A 16,171-nucleotide genomic window follows, 5' to 3' on the forward strand; every position below is an offset into this window, starting at 1 on the left:
AGAAAAATTTAGCAGAAAACAATTAGAATTAATAAATAAAAGAATAAATTTTGTTCGTATATAGTGACCTCCTTTAAAAAAAGGATAATTTTGGAAGTTCTTAAAGACATAATTTTATTTTCTGCACAGAAGATAAATGATTAAAAAAACATTTTTAAAATAATAAAGGATCCCTCAGTGCTGCCCAGGTGCTTCAGCCAATCACAGCCTCGTCTGAGTGTAAACGAAAACAACTTATCTTTTTAAGGTTAGTCAGTCTAAAAGTTTAAGGCGCCCTTAATGTTTGAAGTAGTAGTTTAAGTTCAGTAGTTTAAGTTAACAGAAATGGAGGTTAAGTCAGCCTGTTTGTCCTTAAATCCTTCAGTTAGTTTAACTCAATTAATTTTATCTTCGTGACAAAAACAAAATGATTGAAGGAACCAAATTCAGATCAAACGTATCTGACTAGAAAAGTTAACTTATTTTGTATTATTACAAAACTGCTACTCGAGCTCAGTCGACTGAAAACTTAACGGCGCCCGGACATAAACTATTTTAAGTGAGTTACATAAACTGAAGGAGTTAATTTGTTTTTGATCATTAAAAATGATTTTTCATGTTTAGTCAACTTAAAACTTTAAGGTCTCTGTTAAAACAAACCGAGGTAAATTTTTTATTATTCAAAGCAAATAAACTTTTCTAGTCATGAACTTCATCTTGAGGTTGTACGAAATGTTTTACGTAAACTCAATTATTTTAAGTCAGTTACGTAAAATCGAGGATTTAAGTGTAAGTGAATAAATATCAAGTTTATTTGACTAAAAATGTTTTTTTTTTCTTGAATCATTTCAAAATTAGTTCAGTCATTTTTAAATTTGAAGTATTTTAAGTTAAAAACAAATAAATGTATTTTTGTCATTATTCAGATCAAATCAACTTTATCTCAGTAAAATTAAACTTAAATCCTTAAGTTCTGTAAACTAAAAGATTTTAAGTTTTTTATTTACAAAAACTAGATGATTTTATTTGAGCTTATTTGACTCGAAAACTTTGTTTCTAATTATCAAAGAATTTTAAAACCAAATGAGGTTGTTTTTTCTTTAATTTAGATAATGAAATCACGTCTCAGTGATTGATTGATTGATTGATTGATTGATTGATTGATTGATGTCTTTATTTTCGTGTCATGCACACAGTGTGAACAGCCCTCGTGGATTTTAAAGATATCAACATTACGAATAATTCATCACATTTTATTTCATTACAGAGATTAAAACATTATTTTACAGCTCAGTCTCAAACAAAATATTCGGCCTTCTTTCCCAAACTAGAACAAGAAAGAAAAAGTATATTTAATTAACTTTATGTTGACAGTCGTCCCTTTAAAATGTGTTTAACAGCTGACCGTCATTTCAAAGTAAAAGTCTTTAACTTCCTGTGAACAATCTTCATCAAACATTAATGACTCAAGTTATTTCAAGAGCCGTCAATCAAAGGTGTCATCGGCCAATCCTGTGGGCGCCGTTGATGGTGGGCGGGGCTTCACTCTGATCTGTGTGTGTGTGTGTGTGTTAATTTATTCTGTGTGTGAGACGGGGGGGGTCAGACACAGCTGATTTGTGGCCTTTATAAAAATGAATTCATACGTCTCCTCATTTCATTAAAAGCTAAATCAGAGCTCAGATCAATACCAAGGACGAGGCGCTTGTTTTTTTGTTTTTTTTCCTGCTGCTCGGACACGGCGGGCGAGCGGGCGGGAAACTCTCCCTCCGTGTTCTCACTTCTGATCAAATTCAATCCAGTAAAAAAAAAAACAGCGCGTCGTCTGCGTGCAGAAAGTTTGACGTGTTAGTTGTCTCTCTGTCTCTCTGTCTCAGTGTCTTTGGCATGTCTCTCGCCCGAGTCAACGGTCAGCGTCTCAGCCAAACACACACAAAAAAAGATCTTGGCCGCCAAAACGGATCACTGTTTCTGTTTCTGTTGTCTTTTTTTTTTGTCGCTCTGCCAAAAGACGACAACACACTCAGTCTGACTGAGAGACAGAGACGGGCTGAGACAGAGATGAGCTGAGACAGAGATGGACTGAGACAGAGAGGGGCTGAGACAGATCTGTACGTTTCAAAATAAATATTTGAGATTCAGACAAAAACTGAAAATGTGAAACTGCCTCATTTTGTCGGTCATATTGACACACAGCAGAGGACAGAGAGACAGAGACAGACAGTAAAACGCAGGAGCTGGTGTCCTCTTTATGCAGACACATTTTCTAGTCCCTGTCGAACTTTAGTAACGACCTGCAGACTTGTATTTAGTCCCTGTCGAGTCTGACTTGTGCTGATGCTTTCTAGAGATCGTTTCCCAAACGAAATAAAAGAAGCAGATACGAACACAGAAATGATCGGCTGATCCGACTGTTACGAGTCAGATATCTGATGCCAAAAAAACATGTTAAGCTCGCAGCTCCGTGTCACGGCACAGCTGATGGAGGATGACAGACATATCCAAAAACTCAAGAGCAAAATTAATGAAAAAAGATTTTAAAAAACAAAACAAAACACAGCGAAGGCAAATGTGCGTGCGGTCTGCAGAGCCGTGTGCTCGACTCTGCTCTACTGGCAATGAGGACGAACCTCATCACTACAGGTGCTTGAAAAATGCAGATATATGTTTTTATTCTGGCTGACAAATGCATCTCTGTCGCTCTTCCTCTTCTGTCTTTCTGGGAATTGTCCAGTATCTCACCCCTCCTCACCCCTCCTCACCCCTCCTCACCCTTTTTCCTAGAAAAGAGGCAGTTCATGTCAGAGAGAAAAGCGCAGGGCGAGCGAGCGACCTCCGAGGCCACAGAGTTTGACTTTCCCACAGAGAGAGAGAGCTGCCCTCCCTCTCTCTGTACTGTACTCTCTGTGTGTGTGTGTGTGTGTGTGTGTGTGTGTGTGTGCGTGCGTGCGTGCGTGCGTGCGTGCGTGCGTGCGTGTGTGTGCGTGTGTGTGTGTGTGTGTGTGCTGCACAGGTCACATGGGCGATGACAGCAGAGGTAGAGCGAGGGCCGAACGAATGCAGAGACAAAAGAGTTCATGTTGGTTTAGTTCAGATTTTAGGGTGTGTGTGTGTGTGAGTGTGTGTGTGTGTGTGTGTGTGTGAGTGTGTGTGTGTGTGTGTGTGTGTGTGTGTGTGTGTGTGTGTGTGTGTGTGTGTGTGTGTGTGTGTGTGTGTGTGTGTGGGTGGGTGGGTGTGTGTGTGTGTGTGTGTGTGTGTGTGTGTGTGTGTGTGTGTGTGTGTGTGTGTGTGTGTTTTGTTTATTTCCACGCTCCGCTGCACTCGGTCTTTAGCCGAAGCCCCGCAGAGGGGGGGATGAGAAAGAGTTAAAGACAGAAAAAGAGAGACGGAGGGAAAAACACCACTTGTAGAAAATAAAAGCGTGCAGGAAGCTGCTTTTGTTTCTAAATGGAGGCTTTTATTTTGGAGTTGTGAGCGAGCGGGAGAGAGAGAGAGAGAGTCCTAAAATATAAAAGCACAGATGTCGATAATTATCATGTTTGTTTGAAAGAGGAGAAACAGGAAGCTCACCTTTGAAAATAGAAAAAAAAATCCAAAAAATGGTATAGATAATTATTATAAAGATAAATAAAGATATTATATATATATATGTTATTTTTTTATTTTATTTTTTTTAGTTACGCCTAATATAACTTTTTTTTGTAAATTTTTAGGCTTCAAGTTTCTTGACATTAATTTCTCGCCAATGTTTTGGGTAATTTCTTGTAAAGTTGCTCATTGCCGCCACCTTATGTTCTGGAAAGGCATCAGGCCAGTTTGGTCTGTTTTAAAGGGTTAAAAGTAAAGGTAGCAACAGTTTATAGGTAATCAGGATGAGGCTTTTATTTTGATAGCCTTGGATTGAAAGAGGATTATGAAAATGGCACATTTCAAAATAAAAATAAGGACTTTTAAACTTTTAAAAGTTGTAATTTGAAGCCTGAGACAGTTAACTCCCTGTTGGTGCGTGCAGAGGGCTTTTATTTTGCTGTCTGTTTTTGGATGCCCCCCCCTCCCCCCCGGTGGGGGGTGGATGCAGACGGTCCGGTCTGCTCCCACGCCTCATTAGCATATTTAATTAACCTGGACGGGGAGGGGGTGACGGCTGAATGAGGGGGTGACGGGGTGGGGGGGGGCAGTGTGTGAAAGTGCCCTCCAACACACACCCATCAGCAGCCCCCCCGTCAGCCCCCCTCACCCCCCGGTTGCCGTGGTTTCAGGCTGATGCTCTTTGTTTTAAGCTGCTGAAGCAAACAGACACAGTGAACAGCATGCAAAACAAGCCTGATAAATGCTGCACTTTGTCTGTGTGTGTGTGTGTGTGTGTGTGTGTGTGTGTGTGTGTGTCTGCAAAAAGTTTTCACAAATTTAATTGAAACATCTGACTTAACGTTCACAAAATCAACCAGTTCATTCACAAATTTAAAAATCCAGTTTGACATTTACACAACTTTAAATGAAATAATCTTGATATATATTTAATTTTTTTTTCCGGGGGGGGGGGGTCACTGCACCTGCTGGTAAGTTCACTAAAAAGTCACTTTTTCTTCTCATATTAACTTTATTTACATCACCTTTTAAAAACAGTTTAAAGGGCGACATTATAGTGTACAAAAAATGAGAAACACTTTAAATGCAAAGGGTTAAACCTGCAAAAACACAAGTCAAGAAATTATCAGGTGAAAAATGTCTAATTCAAGTCATCAAAGCATCAGTTTAACTAATAATTTACTCACGATTTCACTTATAACCTTTAATGCAACCAGATGTTAATAATAGCTGTGTTTATAGTAATAACAGTTGGATTTTCGCACATTCTGCACAAAACTGCACAAAACTGCACAAAACTGCACAGCTGTTTCCTAAACAGCTAATATGTACTACATATTTGTTGTGTTATAGTACTTGCTTTGCCCCTTTTTGTAGTAGCTTTAAATCCATTTGTTGTGGTTTTGCATCTCTGTGTGACTGTTTTGTGTGTCTTTGTAGTCCTGTCATGTCTTCTTGTTGTTTTGCCTCTTTTGTAGTAGTTTTATATCCTTTTGTAGCTGTTTTGTGTGTCTGTGTAGTTGCCTCTCAGTAGTTTTGTGTCTTTTTGTGGTCTGTTTCTGTCTCTTTGTAGTTATTTTATAACTTGGTGATTTTTGTCCTTTTTTGTGGTCATTTTGCATCTCTTTGCAGTTATTTTGCATCTCTTTGCAGTTATTTTGCATCTCTTTGTAGTTGTTTTGTGTCTCTTTGTAGTTGTTTTGTGTCTCTTTGTAGTTGTTTTGTATATCATGTAGTCCTTTTATGACTTGCTGTGGCTGCGCTGACCCTTTTTGTAGTTGTTTTGCATCTCCTTGTAGCAGTTTTGTGTGTCTGTTGTTGTTTTATGTCTCTTTGTGCTCATTTTGCGGTGCTTTTATGGCTTGTTGTTGTTGTTTTGCCCCTTTTTCAGTTGCTGTGATTCTTGTTGCAGCTGATGTGCATCTCTTTGTTGTCGTTTTATGTTTCTTCGCAGACAGTTTGAGTCTCTCGTGTTAATTTTAGTGATATTTTGCAGGTGAGGGCCGGGGGGTCGGCATGTTTATTAATCCATCCATAAACCTGAGCCTTCAGGTTTTTTATGGCTGCACCTTTACGTCAAATAGTAATATTTTACATGTCTGCTGCATCTTTTTTAAACAACTTATTTCCCAAAATTCAGACTGTTTCTGTGAAATAACGTCTGAGGAGTTTATCCACAACACGCAGCTCCTCTTCTCCTTTATCTGTCTTTATATGCTGCCTGATATTTACATTTTATCATAATTAAAAAGTTTCACTTTGCTGGACGTTCCAATAAAAGTGAACCCGGCTCCCCTCCATCCGTCTCCGTCCGGTCCTGAGTCATGGCCCCTGCGGCGGCCGGCTCCAGGCAGGGGGGATGATGGGTGATATTTCTTCCACTCCCCCGACTATTTTATCTGCAGCGCGGCCGATCGATGCTCCTGAAGACGCTAAATCATTTGCAGGAGCGGAGCTGCATCAGAGCAGAGAGCATGCTGGGAAAAAGAACAGAGGGTAGATACAGAGAGAGAGAGAGAGACGGGCTGCGTTCACAAAGCAGCACCGAGGACGTTAAACGTGTCCCACAGTCCCAGAGTGTCTCGTCGTCCTCCGTGTTAATGCTGCTCAGGCCATGAGAGGAAAGTAACTAAATACATTTACTCAAGTACTGCTCTAAAGTATAATTTTCTTTTCATGACACTTTCTGTCTCTACATTTGCCACAAGAAAATGTTGGCGTTGTACATTTCTGCGCCATTTTATACAAATCATAATGTTTTTAAAGTGACGAAGTTTCTGAGCTGATTTCATCATCAGGAGGAGAGACGCCTGCCGAGCTGCAGACTGCTGCTAACCACCAAAAAAACAACAAAAACGCTCGTGATTCAAGCTGTTTTTCCACTCAGGATATTGTCACAAAAAGCAGTTTCTTACTGAGAAATGACTGTTTCTTGCCTGGAAAGCGCCACAAAGAGCTCTTATTCATTTTGTCGAGACACTCCTACATTTTCAGTTGTGCCGCAAAAAAAAGGTTGTTTTTACACGGAGATATTGCTGCATTTTAAGCGGGATTAGAGCCGCAAACGGCGGTTGTTTTTATGCTGACACAGCAGGAACAGTGCTGCAAATAGTGCATGTTTTTTTGCAGAGACACTGCTATATTTCAGCTGGGAATTTACCTCCAAAAGTGGGAATTTTAAGCCAAAACATGCCCTTTTCCTCACTATAAAGTGTAGTTCCGTGTCTAAACATGACCACAGGTTAACCAGAGTTGCTGAAACAAAAAGTTTAACATATCTGCTGCATCAGCGTTTGGCAAACGTCTCCTCTGTCATCCTGCACGTGTCACAGCTCTCTCTGCTGCACAGCTGATTGATATGATGAGCTCGTTATGAGCTGAAGCTGCTCCGTCACACGCTGATCATATCAGTCAGCTGTGCTGCAGCGGGGACAGAGCTGAAACCTGCAGGACAAAGAGACCCTCGAGGACAGGTTTGGGACACACTGAGCTACAGAATAACGTACAAATGTAACGTGTTTTTGCGGAAACAACTCCAACATCTGACAGCTTTTGTTACATTACAGGATGTTTGCTCACAAAACAGAAAATACTTTTAATTACATTTACATAAGATTTAAACTATCATACAGCTTATTCAAGTCAAACAATTAGTCCATAAATATATAATAATTAAAGAGTCACATTTTTCTGACACGGACATGTCCAACAATGTCTGGTGATTACGTCCTCAGGTTGCTTTGACAGCGGCCCTCTGATCATCTGTGTTTTTGGGTCGGGTGTTTCAAATATTTTAAAATATGTTGGGGGTTTTTTAAACTTTTTTTTTTGTTTTTGTTTGTTTTTCTAGCTGTAGAAAAACAAGCTCTGCTTGAACGTTTTGGTTTACGTAATGAGTCTAGAATATATTTAAAATTTCACTTTCTTAAATAACTGATGGAAATTCTTGAACTTTTTCACAATATTATAATTTTTTTAGATGCAGCCGCATTTACATACTTGTACTCGAGTAAAAGTCAAAGTATAAGGAAGAGAGGAAGATGGGTTTCTAGGAGGAGTACTTTACTTCTGTACTAGTACTACTTTATACTTCTGTACTTTTCGCTGAGCTTCATTGTGAATTCAGGACTCTCGCTGACTCTGTTCTCGAGAGTGTGAATGAACAGTCACCTCACCTGTCTGCCAGTCAGTCTGCTGCACGCGTGTGTGTGTGTGTGTGTGTGTGTGTGTGTGTGTGTGTGTGTGTGTGTGTGTGTGTGTGTGTGTGTGTGTGTGTGTGTGTGGTGAAACCAAAGTGTTGTGGTATGGAGATCAATACCCGGAGTCGTAGTAGTGGTGTGTTATCGAGCTGCTCTGAGCTTCACTCAGCTTTATCTCCTGAAAATATGAAAATAAGAATGAAGATTTTTCCACTTTCACATTTTTAATTCGCCTCAAAGCGAAAGTTGATTATTTTTAACATTCAGAGACTGTTTGATGCATTTTATGCACTTTTCATTCTTCAATTTCAATTGTTTGATAATTTTGGCTGTGTTCATGCATATTGACAAACACTGACATATCCCAGACTGTGATAATCATTTAAAAAACTACTTGGCATGTAGTATGTTGAAAATAATTCATTTTTTGTGTTTTTGTGTTTTAAATACATGGTAGCATCATGACAAAAACCTGGCATTTAAAGGGTTAAAATCCTGAAAATGAACAGATATTTGACATTTCTGATTAGGACTGATGTCTGTTCAGAAAATAAACTCAATTAAAGTAAAAAATAATATTGTATAATATTTATATTTCCAATATTTAAGTTTTCTTCCTCTAATAATCTCACCGTGATCAGAATCTGTTTTGCACGAGAGAAAAGACACACTGAGTATTCAGTATGTAGTCTGCAGTACGTAGTGCAGTGAAAAGTACAAGCTCTACCTCTGAGCTGGAGTCAAAGAGAAGCAGAAAGAAGCAGAAAATGGGAATACTATCAAAAATATCGAGTACATTAAAAACAGAAACATTCACAGATACTTCCAAAACAACAGAGTCGTTTAGGTCTCCAAGAGTTAAAAAGACAGCAAGGACAGAATATTACCGAAAACAGTGAAATAATAAAACAGACAAATGTGACGAATCATCCGTGAGTCTGTTCATGATCAACATGTTTAATCATTTATTACATATCAGCTGTTTGTTTGTGTTCACGACGCCGCGCTGTAAGTAACCGTCCAATCAGGAGACAGATGCGTGTGTGTGTGTGTGTGTGTGTGTGTGTGTGTGTGTGTATATTTATCATACTGCTGTTGTTGTTGTTGTTGTTGTTGTTGTTGTTGTTGTTGTTGTTGTTGTTGGACTCGTCCTCATCGCTGTTCATCTGTTTTGTTTGTTCTCTCCAGAAACCGGCCAATCAGAAAGCCCCAACCAGGCCAGCGAATCAGATATCAAGGAGCAGCCAGAGAACGGTGAGACCTCGTTCACACACACACACACACACACACACACACACACACACACACAGTGGTTGTTTGTCTGCATCAGGGAAGTGTGTGTGAAAGATTTTTTAAGTGTATGTGTGTGTGTTAATAGACGTCTGCTTACTGTGTGTGTGTGTGTGTGTGTGTGTGTGTGTGTGTGTGTATATGTGTGTATGTGTGTGTGTGTGTGTGTGTGTGTTAGACCTTGACATCGAGGTTCAGCTAGTTGCCAGTACACACACACACACACACACACAGCTGGAAGTGATTATCTTTGTTGGGAAACAGAAGCTTCCACTCGTCGTCTGTTCTGTACTTTGTACTTTGTGATGCTGCTGATACTCCGAATATATATATATATATATATATATATATATATATATATATATAGATTTAGATTTAGAAATAGATGTAATTTTTGGGGATTCTTCGGTCGATGGAGGCATGAGAGAAAAGTTTTCTTAATTCACATGAGAGTATCTGACATATAAACGCTCATTTTGTTTATGCTACTTTTACCACTGCGGTTGCTGGTGTTAGTACTTCTGCTGCTGTTTTACTACTACAGTGGTATTTACACTACCTGTTCAAGGCCGGAAAATCACGCCGTTATGCCGCCTCGTTGTTCTGTAAATTACATCCAAACGTGCGTGAAAACACTGCAGCCTTCAGTTTGCAGCTCGCACTTTAACCCCAAAAGGGAAATTCAGTTTACTTTGTTTTTTTTAATGCTAAAATTCGAGGAAAACTAGTTTTTAGTAATTTTCTTTTTCATTTGTAGTTTGTTTTAACCCTTTTTAACCTGGAGTGACGTCTCTTTTCTTGATTCAGACGCCTTTTTTAAGTATTTAAACTTTTGCACTTTGTGCTAAATTAGTGTGATTTTTTTCAAAAACATGGAAAAAAGGCAATGAACGACTTGGTGAGACATCTTACACAAATCGTAATAAATTAGTAGATTAGATGATTATTGCTAAAAAAAATAAAAAAAAAAAAAAATTGGGAAAATATCCAGGTAAAAAATAAAAAAGCTAGCTATTTAAAAATATTTTTACAAAATTTTTAAGGCTCCTTTTCCAGTTTTCTTTTGTTTTTGGTTTTTTTTTCGTTGTTGTTGTTTCTGTTTAACTCGTTTTCTTTTTTCCTCACATATTTTTTCTTTTTTTTTTGCTAATTTTAGGCTGTTTTTGTTTTTTTTCCTTTTACGCTCTTTACCTGCTTCCAGAGCTTTTGAAAGAAATCAGGCTAATTTGCTCAGGTTATAAAGGGTTAAAGAAGGGGAGAAAGATTAAAATCATAAATCAGATTCTATTTTATTTTATTTTGATATGCGCCTTGCATTTTTTGTCCTCTGATTGTAATTTGATCCTGACACTGCCCTCGTTTCTTCTCGCTCATGTTTAATAGGACTGTTTGGCTCTCTGGAGAATAGAATAGAATAGAATAGAATAGAATAGAATAGAATAGAATAGAATAGAATAGAATAGAAATACTTCCCCATGAAGGAAATCGTTTGGGTACAGCAGCAAATAAGAGAGCAGCAGCTGAATAAAATAAAAGGCAAAATAATACAGATATATATACAAAGGAAGGCACTTATTAAAGAATAAACTAGAATAACAATAATAATAATAAAGATATGAACTGTACAGAAAACAAACAAACAAACAACAACAAAAAAGAAGAAATGTGCAAACGTGTCGCCGTCTGTTTCCCATTTCTGCTTTTGCTTTGTGTCAAAGAACTTTGTAAACTGTGTTTTTAAATAAAGTTATTATTGTTATGATTATTATTGCTTCTGTTTCTGCGACTGTAACTCGTGCTGTGACGTTTTCTTCTCGACTCGGTTCTGCAGTCAATCGTCTGACGGTGTAATCGATATAATAATTGAATATGTAATGATGAGCCTGTCTCTCTCTGTCTCTCTGTCTGTCTGTGTGTCTCTGTCCGTCTGTGTGTCTCAGGTCATCTGGGTTTTCAGGACAGCTTCGTGACGCCCGGCGTCTTCACGGTGGCCGAGCTCGTACGAGTCTCTCAGAGTAAGTCCCCCCCTCTGTGACGGAGCGAGGCAGAGCAGTGATTGGATTGCAGATCTGTCATCGATAGCGAATCTAATGTAATTCCTCCGGACCAAACCAGACGCTGCTCAACTTAATGAACGCACACGCACACGCACGCACGCACGCACGCACGCACGCACGCACACAGAAAAGAGTGCAGCACAAACACGTCTAGATTTGAAGTACAGAAATGTGATACATTCACTTCAGAAATAAAAAACATATTTGCTCTAAATATTATCTGAACTCAAACTCCAAACTTCAGTTGTTTTCATGTTTATTTATTGGCCACATGAAATCCTGTTTTCTGATTGGCCGGCTGCTGAAGGTCTCCAGTTTAACTGGTCTCTACTGCAAACAGCTGGATACTGCGACTGCAGAAATACTGCAAAATGAGCTGGCTTAATAATAAAAACTAAATAATATCAAAAATTAATGTGATCTGAGGAATCCAGGAATCATGTCATAAACTTCTCAGGAAGGGGCCAAATAATGCTCCAAATTTAGGCTAAATTTTGGTGATGGAAAAACAGCATGATCATCTCACAGGGGTCCCTTGACCTCTGACCTTCAGATATCTGAATGAAAATATTCTGACTTGCTTTAGCTTCTTAATTTGGACTTCAAAACCGTTTAAAACTCAAAATAATGTAACTGTAGACGTGCGATAAAAAGCAAAACAAAAATGTGATGAAAACCCTTTGGCGTTTTTTTCTTCTTCTCTGTTTTAAAAACTTTAATCAGAATTTTCTTTCACAATTTTTGGCGATTTTTTTTTTGGTCATTTCTTTTCTTTAAAACCTTTTGGTGATTGTTTATTTTCTATATTTTTTTTAAACATTTCAGGATTTTTTGGAATTTTTAGCAATTTTGTTTTTCCTAAAAAACTTTATGGTAATTTAATTTCTTTAAAAATCTGTATTACTTTTTTTTTTTCTTTGGGGATTTTCAGAAATTTTTGGCATTTTCCCCTCTCATTAAAATTTTTTTGACGAATTTGTTTTTTCATTCCTTCCAAACCCACAGTTTCCCGAGTCACTCAGGGATATAAATATATATATATATATATATACATATATATATATATATAAATATATATATATATATATATACATATACACATTAGAGCCTGGGATTTTTGAAAAACTGATACAGATAACGATCTTGAAAAATTCACAGATTACCAATATGGTGAATGAATTTTTGAGCTGGAGTGAAAAAAGATCATTTCTGTGTGGACTGTTGCTCCGACTCATATCGGCCTGATTTACACATGTATATGTACACATACGCATATGTACACGTGTGTGTGTGTGTGTGTGTATATACACATATATAGCATTAATATTCTCCACATTTTGATGGTGTCAGCTGTCAGTCTCACTTCATGAAGAGGAAACATCAGAGACGGGAGGGGCGATCAAGAGACCGCAGAGTGGAGGAGAGAGAGAGAACGAGGGACGAACGTGACCTTTAAAAAGTGCAGACATGCAGGAGAGAGAGAGAGAGAGAGAGAGAGAGAGAGAGAGAGAGAGAGAGAGAGAGAGAGAGAGAGAGAGAGAGAAGAGAGAGAGAGAGAGAGAGAGAGAGAGAGAGAGAGAGAGAGAGAGAGAGAGAGAGAGAGAGAGAGAGAGAGAGAGAGAGAGAGAGAGAGCGCAGTGGGATCTATATGAGTCTGTCGATCGCCCACCGCTAACAATAGGCCGATGTAAAGTGCCTGTCAGCACACACAGAGACCCCTGATCAAAGAGCCATCGATCACACACACTCACACACACACACACACACACTCACACACGCACTCACACACACACACACACACACACACACACACACACACACACACACACACACTGATCTCTGCCTGATCAGATGCACGGCACTGCGCATGCAAACGCTGTCTCACTTTGTCACACACACATATACTGCCATAGGTGTGTGTGTGGGGGTGTGTGTGTGTGTGTGTGTGTGTGTGTGTGTGTGTGAGACATATACTGCCATAGGTGTGTGTGTGTGTGTGTTGAGGGCACCATGCAGACCAAGACAATGCAGCAGGAACACACACACACACACACACACACACACACACACACACACACTTACAGGTGTCTGATTGGTTAAAAATTAATTTCGGTGTTTTTTATTAATTAAAAACTGAGCCGGTTCAGTTTAAATCTTATTTAACTTTGTTTAGTCCGGAGTAGCTCCGCCTCCACAGACAGCCCACGCCGTGACATCACTTCCTGTCTAACGTCTGCTCCACCAGCTTCTCTAACTGGTGGTGGGATGTTATTAACCCTTTGAAACCTGGAGCAACATTACATTTCTTGTGCTGCTTAAAGAAGCCTTTGTTTATATTTTTAAAAGCGAGGGAAATAAAGAAAAACAGATATTTTTAATTTATTTACTTTATTACTTTATTTACTTTATTTTACTTTGTTTTTAACAATCATAATTGCATCGTTAAATTGATTTTACAAAATTATTATAATTTTTAAGCACTTTTTCAAACACCATTGCCTTTTTTGTTTTTTGTTTTTTAACTTTCTTTTTCTCTTTTCTAGTCGTTTTCTGTATTAAGTACTGTATTTCATACAAATTTGAAGTACTTGTATTTTACTTCTATGCCAATTTCTACTTTGACTCCTCTACATTTATGTTAGAAAATTAACCCTTTAATGTCCTGCTCAGCTGTGCGGTAGAGCCCATTTTGAGTCACAATAACTAAATAAAAATGTGATAATCTGACTGAGATTATCTCTGCTGTTCAGTTTAGGTTTGTTATGCTACAAAAATCCACTAGATGTCGCTGTGTCTTTAAATATTCTTTCTTTTTAGTTTGGCTCCAACAGGAAGTTAGTACACTTTTATTCAATAAAAAAGAATATTCACTGTTTTTAATACCATATATTTAAATGTATTCCATTATTTATTTGATGAAAATAGATTTTATCAGTATGATTTTTCACCATTTATGAGATGTTTTCAAAGTAATGTAATGGTAAACAGCCAGAATCAACACATGTAAATAATACTAGTACAGGTAATACTATTACTACTATGATCATAAATTGATACATGTTGGGATACTCACATATTAAGAGCATTATAGCAGAAACAATGTGTAATAAAAAAAAAAACAAAAACTTTGATTGTTGTTATCAGGGAATAAAATAATGCTTCAAAAAATATATATATATAATTATATTGCTTTTTCCCAGTGAGGACTTTAAAGGGTTAATGTGAAACTGTCCTGATGATTGAGGACGTTTTTCCTGTAAAAACATTTAAAACATTTCTCTTTGAGTGACGTTAATAGCTGTATATTATGATACTGTTGCCATGGTGAAGGCGTCTCTGTGGGCGGGGCCTCGGCAGGCGGGTTTGGCGCTCTGAGCATTTTTTCAGATGCGCTTCCAAGGCGTTTTTTTTGGAGTGATCACGCCTGGCGAGATGCGTCTCGGTGTGATCATCCTTTGCTCCGACCATAATCACAAAAAGTTGCAGCTTAATAATAAACGTAAATCTCAATGTGCTGCTTTTACAAAAAGACAGATGAGTCGGCAAGTTCGATCATAGATTTGTGCAAAACAATATTTTCGAAATTTGACAAAACACAATTGGGAGATGACTGCGTTTCCACAGAGTGATATTATACGACTTTTTCTCTGGCGATAACCTCCCAGTTACCATGGCGATGGATGTCCAAAACATCAGCAGCTTTGTTTCTATTGCTGCAGCTCAATAACGAACATTTCGGTCTCTTGTTTGTCATGTTTTGAAGAAAGTTGCGACTTTGTTGTACCTTTTCTTCATTTGAGCTATAAAAGAGCGAAAAATAGTGTTTTCATTGCAGTTTTGCGAAATATGGCTATTTTGGAATCACCTGAAACACCACCTCGTGTGAGCGTGAAACATTTCTTGCAATAAATTGGAGTTTTTGTTTAGAAATCGATGTGTTTCCATTAGATGAAATTTGTATTTGCAATTTAAATTTGTGCAGTTTGAGGGTTAATGCAAACCTGCCGAGCGTCTTCGCTGAGCAACAACGTTTAAACACCTGAAACGTGAGCAGAGAGCAGTACTGTGAGTCACAGCTTTAAAGTGTGATGCAGCTGCAGTTTGTGAATGACTTCGTCTCTGCGCTCTGAGACTTTGTACCTGCCGGAGTTTTTACACAGCGTTTTTACACGCAGAGCGCAGATTTATGGTGTTTTTTTACACCTCAGTGTCACTGTGATATTTGACTGATAGCAGCAGAGTGAAGACTGTGAAATTTAAAGGACAAGTTCACACTTTTTCATGAAAAACAGCGACCGAAAAAACTTTGTCAGCGTACACGTGGGCGAGCACCCGTCCAATATCAGCGAGATCCAGTTTAATAATAAAGAGAAAGAAATCTTTCTGAGGCAGCACAGAGCTGAGCGGCTTTAATATTGGTGCAACACACACACGCGCGCACACACACACACACACACACACACACACACACTGCAACACTGTAGGGTATACTCACACACATAGACACGTTCAGGCAGACACAAATGTATTCACAGATGCACACACCCTTTTTCGTGTGTGTGTGTGTATGTGTGTGTGTGTGTGTGTGTGTGTGTGTGTGTGTATTGTGTTGGTCAGCAGATTTGCAGCGATGCGGCTCTGGAAGAATCACTTATAGATTAGAGTGCAGGAGAGTCCACGAGTCCAGTGTGTGTGTGTGTGTGTGTGTGTGTGTGTGTGTGTGTTTGCTGTATACATATATGTGAGGCAGCAGCATTAACTCTTCACTATTCATTTATTACAATTATTGGTAAATACAGAGAATGAAAAATGAGTCTGAAAACACACAGACGCAGAGTCACCTGGTCGGTTTCAGGCTGCGTTTACACGAGAACGACTAAAAACCGAGAAGACTTTATTTTTTCTGCTTTCACATGATAACATTTGAGAACGATCCTCGTGTTCACAGATCCACAAAAACAACCGAAAACACAACGCAAAAACGTAACAGCAGTTGTCTTCTACAAACGTAATTCGAAATTTACTGCAAATGTCAAGAAAAGACATCTGTACTATGAA

General features: G+C 38.4%; 1 protein-coding gene across 7 annotated transcripts in view; it reads left to right on the forward strand.

Moving 5' to 3' along the window:
* nfia (nuclear factor I/A) overlaps positions 1-16,171 on the forward strand; it is a 212,588-nt gene that overhangs the window by 156,677 nt on the left and 39,740 nt on the right. For all 7 annotated transcript variants that reach the window (XR_015776693.1, XM_088078172.1, XM_088078171.1 and 4 more), the window contains exons 3-4: positions 8,955-9,020; positions 10,997-11,071. Coding sequence is in view for 6 of the 7 variants with exons in the window: in XM_088078172.1 (XP_087934298.1) it covers positions 8,955-9,020; positions 10,997-11,071 (141 nt within the window). In the remaining variant the exon portion in view is untranslated. The remainder of the gene's footprint in view (positions 1-8,954; positions 9,021-10,996; positions 11,072-16,171) is intronic.

This window comes from Plectropomus leopardus, chromosome 5 (genome assembly GCF_026936395.1).
Source record: "Plectropomus leopardus strain MGB_pleo_1.0 chromosome 5, ASM2693639v1, whole genome shotgun sequence".
Taxonomy (NCBI): domain Eukaryota; kingdom Metazoa; phylum Chordata; class Actinopteri; order Perciformes; family Serranidae; genus Plectropomus; species Plectropomus leopardus.